Source organism: Dunckerocampus dactyliophorus, chromosome 1, assembly GCF_027744805.1.
Source record: "Dunckerocampus dactyliophorus isolate RoL2022-P2 chromosome 1, RoL_Ddac_1.1, whole genome shotgun sequence".
NCBI classification, from domain to species: Eukaryota; Metazoa; Chordata; class Actinopteri; order Syngnathiformes; family Syngnathidae; genus Dunckerocampus; species Dunckerocampus dactyliophorus.
This window is the reverse complement of record NC_072819.1, coordinates 32,342,711-32,358,252: the sequence shown is the minus strand read 5'-3', so window position 1 is coordinate 32,358,252 and position 15,542 is coordinate 32,342,711. Positions and strand designations below refer to the sequence as shown.

General features: G+C 40.4%; 1 protein-coding gene across 5 annotated transcripts in view; it reads left to right on the top strand.

Annotated features, from left to right (window-relative positions):
- The window catches only part of lrp1ab (low density lipoprotein receptor-related protein 1Ab), a 114,032-nt gene that overhangs the window by 17,488 nt on the left and 81,002 nt on the right, over positions 1 to 15,542 (top strand). For all 5 annotated transcript variants that reach the window (XM_054785859.1, XM_054785893.1, XM_054785885.1 and 2 more), the window contains exon 2: positions 109 to 249. In XM_054785859.1, the coding sequence (XP_054641834.1) occupies positions 109 to 249 (141 nt within the window). The remainder of the gene's footprint in view (positions 1 to 108; positions 250 to 15,542) is intronic.

Below are 15,542 nucleotides of genomic sequence, written 5' to 3'. Positions count from 1 at the left end.
TCTAATCTATATCAAGTAAGATTACTTCTTTAACTAAGAAACATCCACACGATGCTGTGTTGGCATTCCCGTCATCACATTTCACACTTATTTTTTTTTTCTTTTCAGCTCCCAAAACAGACGACCACCCCAAGACTTGCAGTCCTAAGCAGTTTGTGTGCATGGACCAGGAGACATGTATCTCCAAAGGCTGGCGCTGTGACGGGGAGAAGGACTGTCCAGATGGATCAGATGAGTCACCAGACATCTGTAAGTGCACAGAAGTAGTTTATACCTCATTGTTTTTTATGTCCCACCAAACGCAGTCGTAACACTTTTGGTCCTGTCATTAAGCCTGTTTGCACCATGTTGTTTGGTTTGACTGATTTGGTACAGTACACATTTTTGGGTGTTTCCATTGTAAAAGAGACCTAAGATATCTGAAACTAACTGTCCTCATTGGAGTACCCTTTCATCACAATTATCTGGTTTGTCTGTTGAGTGATGGACGGAGAGTTGTGACTTCTGGCATACTGTTTCATTTTGTGAATGGAATGGAATGGAATGGAATGAGTAAAACACTACATTGTGTTGGATGACAACTAAATAAAACAAACCCTTTGATAGCACTCTCACACAATTTAGAAACAAAATCATTCATTAGGACATACAGGCAAATCTTAAACTAGGTTAGTTTGAGATTTTGCAACTACAGTAGCTATTCAGCTACACCAAAGTACAATGTTTATAATTGGTGACAGAGATATTAACGGATTATTTTGGCCATTTCCATTGTTTTTCATTCATTTTTAATTTTGAAAATGTTTTATATCCCTGATTTTAGACAATTTAGAAGAAATTTGTATTTTGCACCATTCTAAAGGATTCTGATCACTTCTCGCATCATCTAGAACAGGGGTGTCCAAACTTTTTCCAGCGAGGGCCACATAGTGAAAAGTGAAAGGATGCAAGGGCCACTTTGATATTTTGTAAACCAACACATAGAGATATGCTAAGAAGCTATATGTAGCCCAAGAAAAAAATGCATTTCACTTTTGTAATATAAGTGAAATGCTACTAAAAATGACGTTTTTTTCGATACTAATACAATTTTATTCTTGTAAAATTGCGACTTTTGTTCTTCATTCGATTATGAATTTTTTTTCTTAATATTTTTTCTGTATTCCCGTGAAATGACAGCTGTTTTTTCCATTTCTGTTGTTTTTTTTTTTATTTCAGCTTTCCTCTCGTAAATTTTCTTCTCGTAATTATAACTTTGTATCTTCTAAAACAATCATGTATTTTTCTTTATTTCAACATTTTAACTAAAATTATAATTTTCCCCATTTTACAAGTTTATTCAAATAAAATGGAAACTTTTTTGTCATTACAAAACTTTTTCTCTTAATATTTTGGCTTTACGCTGGTCTAATTTCAGCTGTTAATTTTTTGGGCTTTTTTTCCTTGCTAGATTGCAGCTCTTCTCTTAATATATTGACTTTTGATTGATTTTCCCATTTTTGCTGCTGTTGTGTTAAATAAAATTTTTTGACTGTGCTGCGGGCTGATAAAATCACAGTCGCTGGCCGCAAATGGCCACCGGGCCGCACTTTGGACACCCCTGATCTAGAACATTGTAATCAACTGTAAATGTTGAATATTGGATATGCTTGTATTGGGTCAGGGTTAAACTCCAAATTTTACTTGAGCAAGGTTTTGGACTTAACATGTCAGTGGATTTACGAGCTAAAGCCCAATAGCCCGATGTGGTCTTGTTCCTGGAAGAACACATTCTTGATATGACCCTCATTCACCATAGTGTCTCATTTGCAGCATTTGCTTATTTTTAAGAACCTATTGTAACAAGACATTCTTTCTCTAAATGGCTTTGAGGAGAGACGTGTTGTTTAATGCTGACATATTTTAATTTTGTCCTGAGTAGGAGACGGTATTGCCCTTTTCAGGAAGGACACAGGCTCCTAGTGTGTGCTCTGCCTCATCTGCTGAATTATTGCCCTAATTATTGCAGCCCAGTGTTCAGGGGTGTGTCTGTTCTTGTCTGGACTCTTGCTTGATCACTGAGCTCCATGACAATCTTGAACCAACCTTTCAATCTGTCCTACATCTGTAAACTCTCCAGGGTAAAGCCTTCTTTTTCTTTATATGTGGGCTTTTATGGCAAGTTTACTGTCAGCATTTGCCACACCTTACATCTGTCATGCCACAAGCACTTTCTCAATGGTCCAACAAGTAGAGACAGGCAGATGACGCTCGGATTTAAGGGTCTTGTTAGTGTGGGTGAAAACACTTTTAAGTGGTAGGTAGGATAAGATACCATGATGCATAGTTTCATTCTGACCAAGAAAGATGGTGGGTGGTTTCCTGCAAGAGCATAGATGTCACCTAACACCTAATTAACTGCCATCCACATTTAGTATATTCTCACTCCAATAGTTGAATCTCAAAATCTACAACGATGATAATACACGCTTTAGCAGGTCTAGTGGTTAGCACGTTGGCCAATACAGGAACAGCCTGGAGATCAGGAAGACCTGCGTTCGATTCTCCCCTGGGCATTTCTGTGTGGAGTTTGCATGTTCTCCCCGTGTGCGCGTGGGTTTTCTCCGGGTACTCCGGTTTCCTCCCACATTCCCAAAAACATGCATGTTAGGTTAATTGGTGACTCTAAATTGTCCATAGGTATGAATGTGAGTGTGAATTTTTTTTTTTTTTGTCTATATGTGCCCTGCGATTGGCTGGCGACCAGTCCAGGGTGTACCCTGCCTGTCGCCCGAAGTCAGCTGGGATAGGCTCCAGCATACCCCCGCGACCCTAATGAAGATGAAGCGGTATAGAAAATGGATGGATGGATACAAACAGTTATAGTCAGGGTCATTATCCTCTTTGTACAATTTGATTCAATTTCCATATTTCATTGAATAGATTGGGTGACATGGTTATCTAGATCGAGGGTGTCACCTTCATATTTGTATGTTTTTTATTGTAATGTATTTTGTAAAAGGTAAGAAAAACCCAACTTTATATCTATTTAAAGACAAAGCTTTGTTTATTAGTTAACAGTATAAACAATCAAAATAGAACCTAAGCAGTATTCCGAGTTTATTGTGTTGGTGTGGTCAGACAAACCACAAACCTTTAACATGTGAGTTTGACACTAACTCACGCTCCAGCCAATTCCCCCTTTCTGCTAAGCAAATAAACTGAATGAATTGTCCAAGGTACTTGCAGTATATCATTTTGGTGACAGACAATAGTGGGTTTCATCTTCTGTGCGTTCTGCGCAATTAGGTTCTTCCCATACCTGTCACTTTTGTCATCTGTTCATGAGGCTGCCATAATAATGACCTCTTACATCAATTAACACACTTTTTCTTGTGTGTAATAAGCTTAGCCGGAAGGTGAGGTGCTGCCTAACTGCCACAGCGGATGTCAACTAAACGTAAACTGCATTTGTTTAATGGATCAGCCCATTTTGAATATGAGCAGAGTAACAGAAGCACTAGTGCCGAATGAGTCTGACAGCATGGATGGGGACATGAGTTTTAGGGGAAATGGTTATTTAAAGCCCTGCTGTGACTCAGAGGGATGGAAAAGTTTTTTTTTCTTATCCCGACTTTGCTATTTACACTCTGAAACTGTTTTCAATTCACCGGGCTGGTCTCTCCTTTCAAGGAAGGCATCACAATAGGCGATCTGACCAGCAGTCTGTTAACAACTTAGCTCTTAAATCACCTCCGATTGGTGGTGTAAAGATAAAAGTGGGCCGTATATCTTTGCTATCTATATGAGCTAACAATGAATAGAGGGGAATGTAGGTAATTTTTATGTTTGAAAGAACTCGGGTTCATCTGCTCATCATTGCTTTCTTTAACCTTAGAAAAGTAGTTCAATTTACCAGAAAATGCCAATTTCTTGCTGTCTTAATTTGAGTTCCTGCAATGTCCTTATGTCCATCATGATTTATGGGAATGTTCAGTACGATTACAATTACACAATATCTCCAGCTCAGGTTAATGACTAACTACAGGGCAACAGGTTTCAGGAAAAATAGAGATTTTATGAGAAAAAGATTTAGTTTTGCTCTGTTACTGTTGCAAGAGCATCGATTAGGGTTTCCCAACCCCCGGGTTGAGGGTCAGGTACTGGACTGTCGGTGGGGAACAAGCCTGTCCCTGAAACCCCTTGGGAAGCAAGGAAAAAGTTACGTTTACAGTTAATACAGGCCTCTTACATTGTTTTGTACTACTTCCTTATGTAAATGTTCCCACTAGCCTCCTGGAAACACTCACATCAAGCATGCCCAAACCAATTTTTGAAGTGATTAACAAGGATGGCTAATCATTACCGAGTCCTAAAAATTTTGTTCTGATTAGGAGAGTTTTTTGTTATTTTTTGAGCAACGGTCTTAAACTTTTGATCAGCTGATAAACAGCATATTTCAGTTTAATTGTTGTTTTCAATAAGTTACTTTTTCAAAGTCCTTTTTGTCTCACTCCCCCTTCTTGCTTTTGCATATTGTAGCTCTACGTAAAACCTCATTATGTGCAAAATGCAAATTCTAGCAATTTTTCAACTGGTCTTAAGATTTTGATCAGGAGTGTATGTATCTATATAGCATGTGCAGTACTGTATATACATTCATACAATATATTACTTGACATGGTTTTCAAGTTAATTTTTAAGGTGTGGCGGCTTTTATTTTGTAGTGGTGGGCTGCCACGATCAATTACATGTAGCGGAAACCCTGTAGAATGTTCTTCTTGATGAGTCCTTGCAGCGTGGCACTAAAGCGTAGTGTTATATTGTTTCACAAAGTCACAGCTTACCATGATGTTAAAAAATGCAGTTCCTTTTCGCGTTTCGTCTCTTCCTACAGAGGACTGAGTTAGACAGAGCGGCAGAAGGAGAGCGCTGCTCTCTTTATGACGGGGAGGGGCCAGGTACAGGGAGCCGATATATCGGTTGGGCTCTAATTCAGAGTTGAGTTCTAGCTGGAGTACGGCCACAACAGTAGCCTGCATTCTTATGGTGATGATGATAATAATGACCACTTTTATTCTTATTATTCTTATTATTATTGTATTATTGTGCCTGTTGTGGGATAAATAATTATAAAATAATAAAAGCCTGTCATTGCCGACCAAGTCTGGTGTGTCTTACTAGTGACACCTAGTGGCCAGTGTAGACTACAGTTGATCAACATCGTGTATTGCAAGCGGGGTGTAGATCTTGTGCAGGTTCACGGCTGAGACCAGGGATCTTGGTCTCAAGGTGGAATATTTGACATGAACTTGTATGACATCCCCATCTGTAGTGGAGCGCATCAACAGTGACTTACCCCCCACTTTGTCCCGTGAGCAGAGTTCTGCTCGTATTTCGGTGATGAGGAACCTAGTTCCGGTTAGTTGGTGGGGCCACTTAAGTAAAGAGTTTGGCTTCTCAAAACAATATTCGTTCAAAAGAGTAATATATTTGCAGCACAAAAATGCCTTTTCGAAAAAAATCAGACCTCACAATCGCTTTCCCTTACTTTGTCTCCCGTCGTATCACTTTGCGCTGTCGCCTGTCCATTGTTGTGTATGTGTTCCACAGTGTTTACGGTGAAGCAGTCTTCACAGTTCCGCCACTGGGCCATTTTTTTATTTAAAAAATTATATATAGTTAGAAATCCCACAATATTTGCTTGTTTAATGCGCACTGAGACTTATTCCACTTTGTTCCACGGTTCTTGAACGCACCATTTAACTTTGCAATGCATCTTTTCCCACGATGCACAGATAAGACTACTTTACTGTGTATTTCTGTTTTTTCTTTGACCTCATATTTGGTCCCAAATGCTGATGCTATGTGGGAATGCATAAGGGTAAGATTTGATGACCTTATTGAGTGCTAATGTACATATTTGTTGGTGCACCTCTTTGAAGAAAACAAGTTCAGGCTCGTACTGGCGGATGGTGGCTCTGTATTCATTTAATGCCTCTAACTGGATGATGTTTTTCCTGTCATAGTTTTCACAGTACATAATAAATAAGATAAATCAGATCGCTGTAATGTACGTATGTTACGTGTGTGTTGAAAATCTTTCCCAGTGACCAGCTAGCGCCCTGCTAACTTGCGTTACCAAAAAGCTAATGCCATTTAGTGGGGTATTCTACTGAGTATTCCACTGAAAATTTTGGGTTTGTTTACATTTCCTGACATTGTGAATGTGCATGTAACATGGTGCAAGTGTATTTTCTTGGGTCTGATGGACTACATCATGGTACTTTTGTAGAAGAATTTATCCATCCCAGACTGTAACTATTTACTGGAAAAGGAGGGAAATAATAATTACTTTACTAGGACATTACAAAGACAAAATTACATATTACGTTATGTTGATAGCTGTGCATATATAAATCCTAAACTTAGACAGGCGGACTAGAAAGAAGATAAATATTCTTTATAAGATATTGAGTTTTTGCTGTGTTCAGCATGGAGTGGAACACATTACTCTCAGCTAAGTGAGTGAGACACACACTTTCTTGTTCCATTACACAGTATTGTCTGCTAGAAATGAGCAGCTACTGATTAGTGAGCTAAAATGTTTTTATTTTTCATCTTCATAACTCACAGCTCTGTGTTTTTGCAGATGAAATAAACCCTGTATGATGTCACGTTACCATCGTAATAAACTGCCACACATTTGACAGTGGGCCGCACGGTGGCCGAGTGGTTAGCATGTTGGAGATCGGGAAGACTTGGGTTCGATTCTCCGCTTGGGCATCTCTGTTTGGAGTTTGCATGTTCTCCCTGTCCGTGCATGGGTTTTCTCCACATTTGAAAAACATGCATGTTATGTTAATTGGCGGCTCTAAATTGTCCATAGGTATGAATGTGAGTGTGAATGGTTGTTTGTCTATATGTGCTCTGCGATTGGCTGGTGACCAGTCCAGGGCGTACCCCACCTCTCGCCCGAAGTCAGCTGGGATAGGCTCCAGCATATTTTGTAATTGAGGCACTCTAATTACTCGAATCGTTACGCTATACCTTGCCTACGCTATAGTATATCCAGGTACTGTACACTTATTTGAATTGATAGCAATTTTGAAATAAAAGGTAATTAAAAAGGGAAACTTTGCAAAAAGTCTCGAAGTAACAGGCCACTAGACTTTAGTTTAGGGCTGCAACGACTACTCGAATAATTCCAGTACCTCGATTCCGAAAAGTAATCAAGGATTTTTTTCTGCCTTGAGGAATCTCTTACATCACCATTGCGCGTACGTCACCCACGCAGAGGACGAAGAAGGAAGCAGATGTTTGAAGAGGCTAGAGAAAGCCACAAGGCGACGAAAGAGAAGGAAAACAAAATGCAAAAAACACTGTGAAAAAGCAAACAAAATGTGGCTAAACAGCAAGTTGAACACCGCAACGTGTAGCCGTTGTAACGTAGCACTTACATACCACAACAGCAGTCCCCTCCTGATTCGCAATGAAATCCCAGCGTGCAAGCAACCACCTGCTGCTGCTGTGGCTGACGGATAAAACAACTTTGCAGTAAGATGCACACACGTTTCACAATTGTCACCTAACGTATTAGAAGCCACTATGTGGAAAAGTTACTTGTTGCGCCGATTGCGCCATGAACTCCATTGCGGAAATGTGTCCCTCAGTCACACAATAATAAATTAAACAAGTAAATAAGTGACTAGTGGTGTCACTGGCTTAAGTTTTTGTTGTGTTACCTTGATTTTGGCTGTTTATTTATAAATTTTTTAAAAATGTCTCTGTTTGTGTCTTTAATGGTTGCTAAACTCAATGCTAACCAGTAGTAGAACATGCACCGTGTATAATGGATGCTACGTAATCTGATTGAAATGCTGTTGAATCTATGAACAGAAATATGAATGAATTAGGTAATGATCTTTATTGCCATATTGAACTGATGTGTGAATTATTGAAACCTTGTTCACCAGAAAACTTTTTGACAATATGAAATATTTACAGGTCATGTTTTTTTTTTTTTTTTTTGCACAGCTTTGTTTTGCAACCAAGACTCTTTCCTTCATAACGAAGTGGCGAGCTGGTAGTACTGTTTTTTTTTTTTTTTTTCTCCTTCGCTATCAATGGATTAGGGATCTCTTCCCAAGAGGGAAACCCCTGAACTGAACTGATTAATGAACTTTTACCAACGAGACTCAAGGAACTCTCAAACCCCATCAAAGTATTATTTAGTTTGCCTTTTTTCCCAGGAAAAGGCCCTTATATCCAGCAACTTACAGCAAGTAAAAGCTATGATTTTCTGTTTATTAAATCATTGTTTTTTACCGGCTGTTTAATTGTTATATTTTGTTCCACTTACCCCTTTTGCAACACATTTATAATATACCTTTTCATTTAAACCTAATCTTTGTTTGCCTGCTTCATTCCCACCAGTTAGACTCCCTCAAGAACTGTTTCTTCTGCGTGCAGTCACATTGCATGGAGTAAATATAGCCTTAAAAATAACCACAAGTTACACTTTGGACAATAAGAATTCACAAAATAAAATGGTTGATTATCTAAAAAATCATTATCATTATCATTATCATTATTCAGTGAAATGTTTTATATCTGGTCAGGATGCCTGCCGGACGCCTCCCTGGGGAGGTGTTCAGGGCAAGTCCGACCGGTAGAAGGCCTTGGGGAAGACCCAGGACATGTTGGAGAGACTATGTTTCCCAACTGGCCTGGGAACGCCTCGGGATCCGCCTGGAGGAGCTGGACGAAGTGGCCGGGGAGAGGAAAATCTGGGCCTCCTTGTTTAGGCTGTTGCCCCAGCGACCCGATCTCGGATAAGCGGTAGAAGATGGATGGATGGATGGATGTTTTACTTTTGTTATATCATTAACATTGATTGAAGAGCAGGTACTTTTCCATACACATCCTCACACAGTAGTGTCTTTGTTAAAACTTTGAAAGGGTGGTTGCTAATTTAGCTGAAGTACCAGTGTTTTTTAAATTCCCTCTAACTACCACCCCCCCAACCCTGTTCCTGATTGTAACATTGTGCGATGCTGCTCGAGTGGCGGCATATGTGTGTGCTTTTGTCTCTTGAGGATCTTTTGAAGTGCACCTCTGGTACCCATGCTGGAGGAAAGTGGACTGTAGCATCACACTGTCTGGACGCCTGTCATTTCCCCACCATTCATGGGGGCTGTAATTACCTTTAAGGCAATGAAAGACACGGGAGCAGGGTTTTAACATGACATCACCTTAGGAAGTGATGTCAGAAGTCACTGAAGCTGAGCGAGAACTCCCATAGGAGGGCATGATGAATGTATTGGTCAGCTATGCATAGCCTCGTGTTCACTCACCTCAAGGGAAGCCGAAAGTGCCTCCCCCCTATAGACCTCCATCTATAGGTCTGACCCTGTCGTCTTCTCCCAGAGGCTGCAGTGACTTCCCCTCACAGCTTGCCATCAATTGGTTTCACTTACATTCAGCCTTAGGGTGCAGGAAGTGGTTAACAAGCGTCCCCGGGGCGAAGTTTATGCACTGTATTTTACTGTGAACCTTCTCTGTGTAGGATCTACAATTTGTATGCACTTCCAGCTGCTTGAGTCATCCTAATGTTATCTCCTGCAGAGATAAAGTGAAAGAGAAGGTGTTCTTGTCGTCCATGGGTGGATGGATTAAGGCATCCTTTTATGTGTGTTTTTCTAAGCCGTGGCTTTATAGGTCAACCCTGGACATAACTATAACTCCTTTCATTTCTTTTTGGCTGGAAGCTGTAATGTTATACTCCACATTATCCACTTGACTGCAGAAGTCTGTTCCTGCCCTCAGTCTCCATTTGGATACAGTCTGTCTACAAAGTCAAATACAGGCCCTTGTTCTTTTTCCAGTTTGTCATGGTGCAAAAAGGAGCATCCCAAACTTCAGTGCAGCGAAGCTGAGCCCAGCTATACTGTGCAGTGTAATACACCCAGAGAAATAGTGATGCAGTAAGACCCCCCCCCATACAGGTGGTCGGTTCAGAGAGAGTTCATTTCCAAGACTGTGATGTAAGTTGAGTTTTGGTGTAAGTCGGATTTTATACCTAAATTAGACCGGAATTAACTCTTACGTCACTCACACTGTGCACAGAACACATGGACATATAAAATACAGTAAAAAAAGAGATTAACTACAAGAATGAAATGAAACCGTAATAATAAAGGAGACAAATTTCTTATCTTTGTCCATGCGGCTTACTGGGAGGAGGAAGTCAGGAGAGCAAATAAAACAATATTTTAGCCCTCTCCTGAATCAACATAAGGCTCACTGGGATATTGATTCTGGTCTTCAGCAGAAGCAGCGACCTTTCCATTTCAATAATAAGGCCGCTGTGCTGCTTAGTTATTACTGTCACTTTCACGGGAGCAGATCCTTTAACATACTCAAAGTTATGATCTTTATCCTTAATGATGTTAGCGACAGTCAAACGGTTATGAACAAAAGCGCGGCCAATTTTGGTGGGTGTTTGTCCTCTCTCGGGAGCTTTTAATGATGTTCATTTTCACTTCCATGGTGATGGCTTTTATATTTCCTTGCCGCATTTCCAGCAGAAGAGCCTGCCGTATGGTTGGGAGACATAATGAAGTGCAAAAATTCAATCGGCGATGTTATTCACTCTGTGTAGCTCCAAATGAGGCATACACAGTAGTCACCCACAGCTTGTGAGACGAGGCAAACGTTGCATCCTTGCAGCGTGCAGTTCATATTGATCAACAGCGCACGCTGTAACTTGTTCTCGAACAAGTCAAGTGTTTACACAGCAAAATTAAGTTTTTAATAAATTTATGGGCGTACATTCGTAACCACCAAATGCCGTAACATGAAAGGCTGTAACGCAGGGACCACCTTTAACTTCAAAGAACATCAGTGGAATTGTACCATATGTAACACCAATATAAAATATTCCAAAGCGTTAAAGACAAGTGTCAAGTTTTTCAGAATGGGATTATGGATTCATTTAAATATTGGCAGCAAGCATGATTTTATTTTCATGTTGTCTAAATTAAATATGCTGTGTCAGAGGTTCATGCATTTTTTCTGCTCTGTGAAACTGTTTCAGATTTTTTTTTTGAAAACCCAACACCAGCTTCATGTCTGCATGCAATTATGATTCTTGCGTGAACCACATTCATTGTGGTGGAGCCAGCGACTGGGAACAGATGTTTGAGTAAGTCTTAGCATGTAAGTACTTTTCCCACCAGGAGAACTTGCCATGAAGGATCTCTTCCAACATCAAATAACCCTAATGCAACAATTGTCTGCCTCTAACACTCGCATTAAAATGACATCAAGAGGACCAAAATTGGTTTCAATCATGCAAATCTATGCCTTTCTCCTGCTGGGCTCGACTTTTTTTAGGTGAGAAGGAAAAAAACTTGACAGCTTTAAATAGTTAACACTTGCAAATGAAAAGCCACTCCCTCTATTCATACTGTTAAATTGTCATTAATTGTATTGTATTTGTACTTTATTTATCCCACAGCGGGGAAATTCACTAATGTGGCCCCAAGGCTCATAATAGTGACATGCACAAATTATTATATTGCTTTTGTTGATGCTGGAAAGTAATTTGAAGAGATCTATGCTGGAATGTGGCTTCATAATAAAATAGGCTAGACGATTTTTAATATAACATTGACAATCTGGACGCTCTGATCTCTAAACACGCACAAACACATACATGTACACACACAATCACTGCCTTTCATTAAACCTTGCTGTTTAGCTGCCGGGAAACATGTACCGTATACTGCCCCTTGTCAGCGGGTGTGGTGGCCTGGGGACGCGCTGGAAGCAAGGTCTGATGGGAAGATAGCCTGATCATCGTCATGCAGCTGCCTGAAGCGGCTGTGGCCCACGCACGGGTTATCTATCCGTCTTTTGCCCTCGCAGTGGTGTTGCTTTTGTGTGATGGCCGGTCATAGCTCATCAGTCTCTTTAGGACGACCAAGGCAAGGAGGAGATGGCTGCAGAAAGCAGTGGGACGGAATGGAGGCATAGAGCCATGTGGAGAAGGGATGATCCTAGAGAAAAGGGCTTTGTGTTGGAGAAAATTAGCAGATTAGCATGTAGGCTGAGAAGGAGAATGGAGACTTTTTTGTGGTTTTGCGGTTTTGATCCTCTTTCTATAGAGGCGGCCTTTTACAATAAAGTTGGGTGCAGGGAATCCTTTCATAGCCTGTAATCACAGTCATGTAACTGAACTTGCAGGGGTGCATGGGGAGAGGGGCACCATGCCTGGGGGAAGAGGTTCTGCAGTGACATGCTCCCTCCACAGAGGAAGAAGCAAAGCCCTGTAAATCCCCCCTGGTCTGCGGTGCTGAGCCCTCCTCATCTTCAGCGCCCTATCAACACACAGAGAGCGAAGGACTTTCTCACGCCATTCAGGCACCACGTCCCTTTCGCCACTGTCTCCTCGCACCTGTCTCATAGTCCTTGTTTCTTTTTTTGTGACCCCCCCGTCCTTCTTCTTGGCCTGTCAAAACAGGCAAAGATGCTCGACTCAATAGTGATCGCTGCTCCTTGTTCTGCTCATATCTCCCCACCAACCTTTCCTCTTGCGCAATCAGCTTCCCCTGGACAGAGTCTTGCTTTCTAGCTTCCTGCTTCTACGTTTGTCTGGGAAGATGCTTTGTGGACTCCATTTGGGCTAACAAATTTAACCAACTGGCATGCTTGACACCAGATGTGCTCCCATCGCATACATCTGCCAATTATTTTTTTTTTTTACTGACTTGCAGTCATTTTATACCCTAATGACACCTTAAAAGGGGCATGCAGGCGAAGGTGGTCATACTCAGTGGACTGGAATTACTCTACCTGCTAAGACCTGCTTTATATTTTAAAGTATAACACCTCCTCTAAATATGTGTTATAAGAGATGTATTGTTCTAATCCGAGAAATCATTGTACATCAGAGGTGTAGCCTGCGAACTACTTTTAAAATGACCAAGTCCCAAAGATCTACCTCCTACTATAAACAAAAAAATATATTTATAAATATATAAAGGTGTACTATATTTACTATATTTATGAATATGAGTATTTATGTACGTTGTACATGTATATCAGGGGTGCACACACTTTCAGGATGCAAGTTACAAGTCGACATGATCTATCTATCTTTTACTATAACACACGCACACACACACACACACACACACACACACACACACACACATATATATAAAATTTAACCGGTAAACTTTGAAACCGCTATACTAAATACTAATGATTAGAAACTGTGAATGTGAAATACTAAGTTTACAGGTAATCAAAGTACTTGATATCATTCAATAATTCACATTTCATTTTGAATCAATTACACATAATTCCTCAGAAGTTGTTTACATAACCTGAGTACCGGTAATACTGTATGTCAGCCAGAATACATTAGCTACGTAGCATTCATTAGACACACAGTTCATGTATTAGGTCCAGTTAGCATTTGCTATCAAATATTACAGACTTACAGAAAATGAAATGAGTAGTGAGAATAATTGAGAGTAATCAGAATAATTAATATGAAAGTTGCATCTCTGTGTGTAGCTTCAGACATCAGTTCACAACTTAATCTTTGCCGCAGAGGGAGCACCAGCGAATTGTAATTTCATTCTTTAGAGCGATGTTATTGTCAAAAGTGTGGGTGCAAAATGGGCAAGTTTTACAATAAATCTTATGTTATATCTTTACTGGCACAGAAAACGTAAGTGGTGGTTTATGCTGCATCAGGATACTTCAACCAGAGTTGAAACATTTTACAGCCAACCTTCAAACCTCCAGGGTGAAAAGTGGATAATACGTACATGTCAGGTGGAGCATGACATTATCTTTCGTGTGATCTCGATGCTTCTCTCAGTTCAAGATTGACACATAAGAAACAAAAAGTACAATGATGTAATTCACATAATATGCTCATAAAGCAGTTGTAACACGTTTAATTACCCGTCATTGTTTTTCTTGACTGTGTCTGTCTGCAGGAATGTGACAAACTACAGTGTTGATTTTCCGTGTAGGGAGACGTAGTTTGAACTCAGGAAGCTAGACATGCATTGTAAAAACAATATTTTTTTGCATGCAGCCATTGGTGCATATTGAACAGTCAGCCTGAAACAGTTCCAAGTTCAAATTATATCTAGTTTCTTTATATAAAGATTAGAATTGGGCCTATGAGTGCACTGTTACTTAAAGGGATAGTTCGGATGTTTTGACATGAAGTTGTATGACATCCCCATCGGCATTGTAGTTCAATAACAGCGACTTACACCCCCACTTGGTCTCCTAAGTCCAGTTCTGGTCAGACTTTGGTGATGAAGAATGTAGTTGCACTTAGTTGCTGGGGACAATTAAGTAAAGAGTTTGGCTTTTCAAAACAATATGCATTAAAAAGTTGAATACAGTTGCATCAAAATAATGCCTCCTCCAAAAAGTCAGACTTCACAAAACGTTCAGTGTTATTTTTGTCTCCCGTCGTATCCCCGCACACTGTCGACTGTGCGTTCTTGTGTATGTGACGAAGACGCTCGCATCTACTCCCACGACGGAGCGCCGTGGCCATCTTGTTTGTGTATGTGTTCCACAGCGGAAGAAGATGTGACGAGTGTCTTCGTCACATTCACATGAACGCACAGGCGACAGTGCGCAGGGATACGGCGGGAGACAAATATAACAGAGTGTTTTGTGAGGTTTTGAGAAGGCCTTTTTGTGATGCAAATGTTTTGATCTTTTGAACGCATATTGTTTTGAGAAGCCAAATTCTTTACTTAATTGTCCCTAGCAACTAAGTGGAACTATGTTCTTCATCATGGAAATCTGACCAGAACTGGACTTAGGAGACCAAGTGGGGGGTAAGTCGCTGTTAATGAACTACAATGCTGATGGGGATGTCATACAACTTCATGTCAAAATATCTGAACTATCCCTTTAAGTTGTTTCAATACATTGTTCTGATGATAATTCCGCCGCTAAGAGTTTGAGAGGAGAAACTAGCACAGCAAATCCACAACTAGTACTGCTACTACTACAACTACAGTGGGAGCACTCGCCGCTGGAAAGTTGTGTGTGCTGCCCTGAGTGTGTCACACATATGGATTCTGCTGTAAGGAGTGATTCCACTCTGTCACTCAGCAGTGGGGAAGACCGACTGTCATTCTGCATGATATATTCATTCAAGCTGACAACAGACTTTATTGGAGTCAGTCTGGGGCTGCCATAGAAGCAGAGGGGCAGACATAAAAGCCAGCTTTATGCCCAAGAACAAAAGATCAACAGGGGATCCAACTTTAAGGTCATTGCATAACTGCGGGGTGGAGGGGTGGTCCAGAGGTTGAAACATTTGTGTGTGAAAGCCATGTTCTCTGATGCATTCTAGTTGTTTTTAATACTGTACACTTGTGCATATTCATATAAATATGATGTTTCCTCCTATTCTGCTCCAATTGTTGTACTGTAGAAGTGGTTTGGTTTTACCTGAAGACTCAAACCATTTTAAAGTGAACTACAAGTAAAGTTACAGGGGATACATC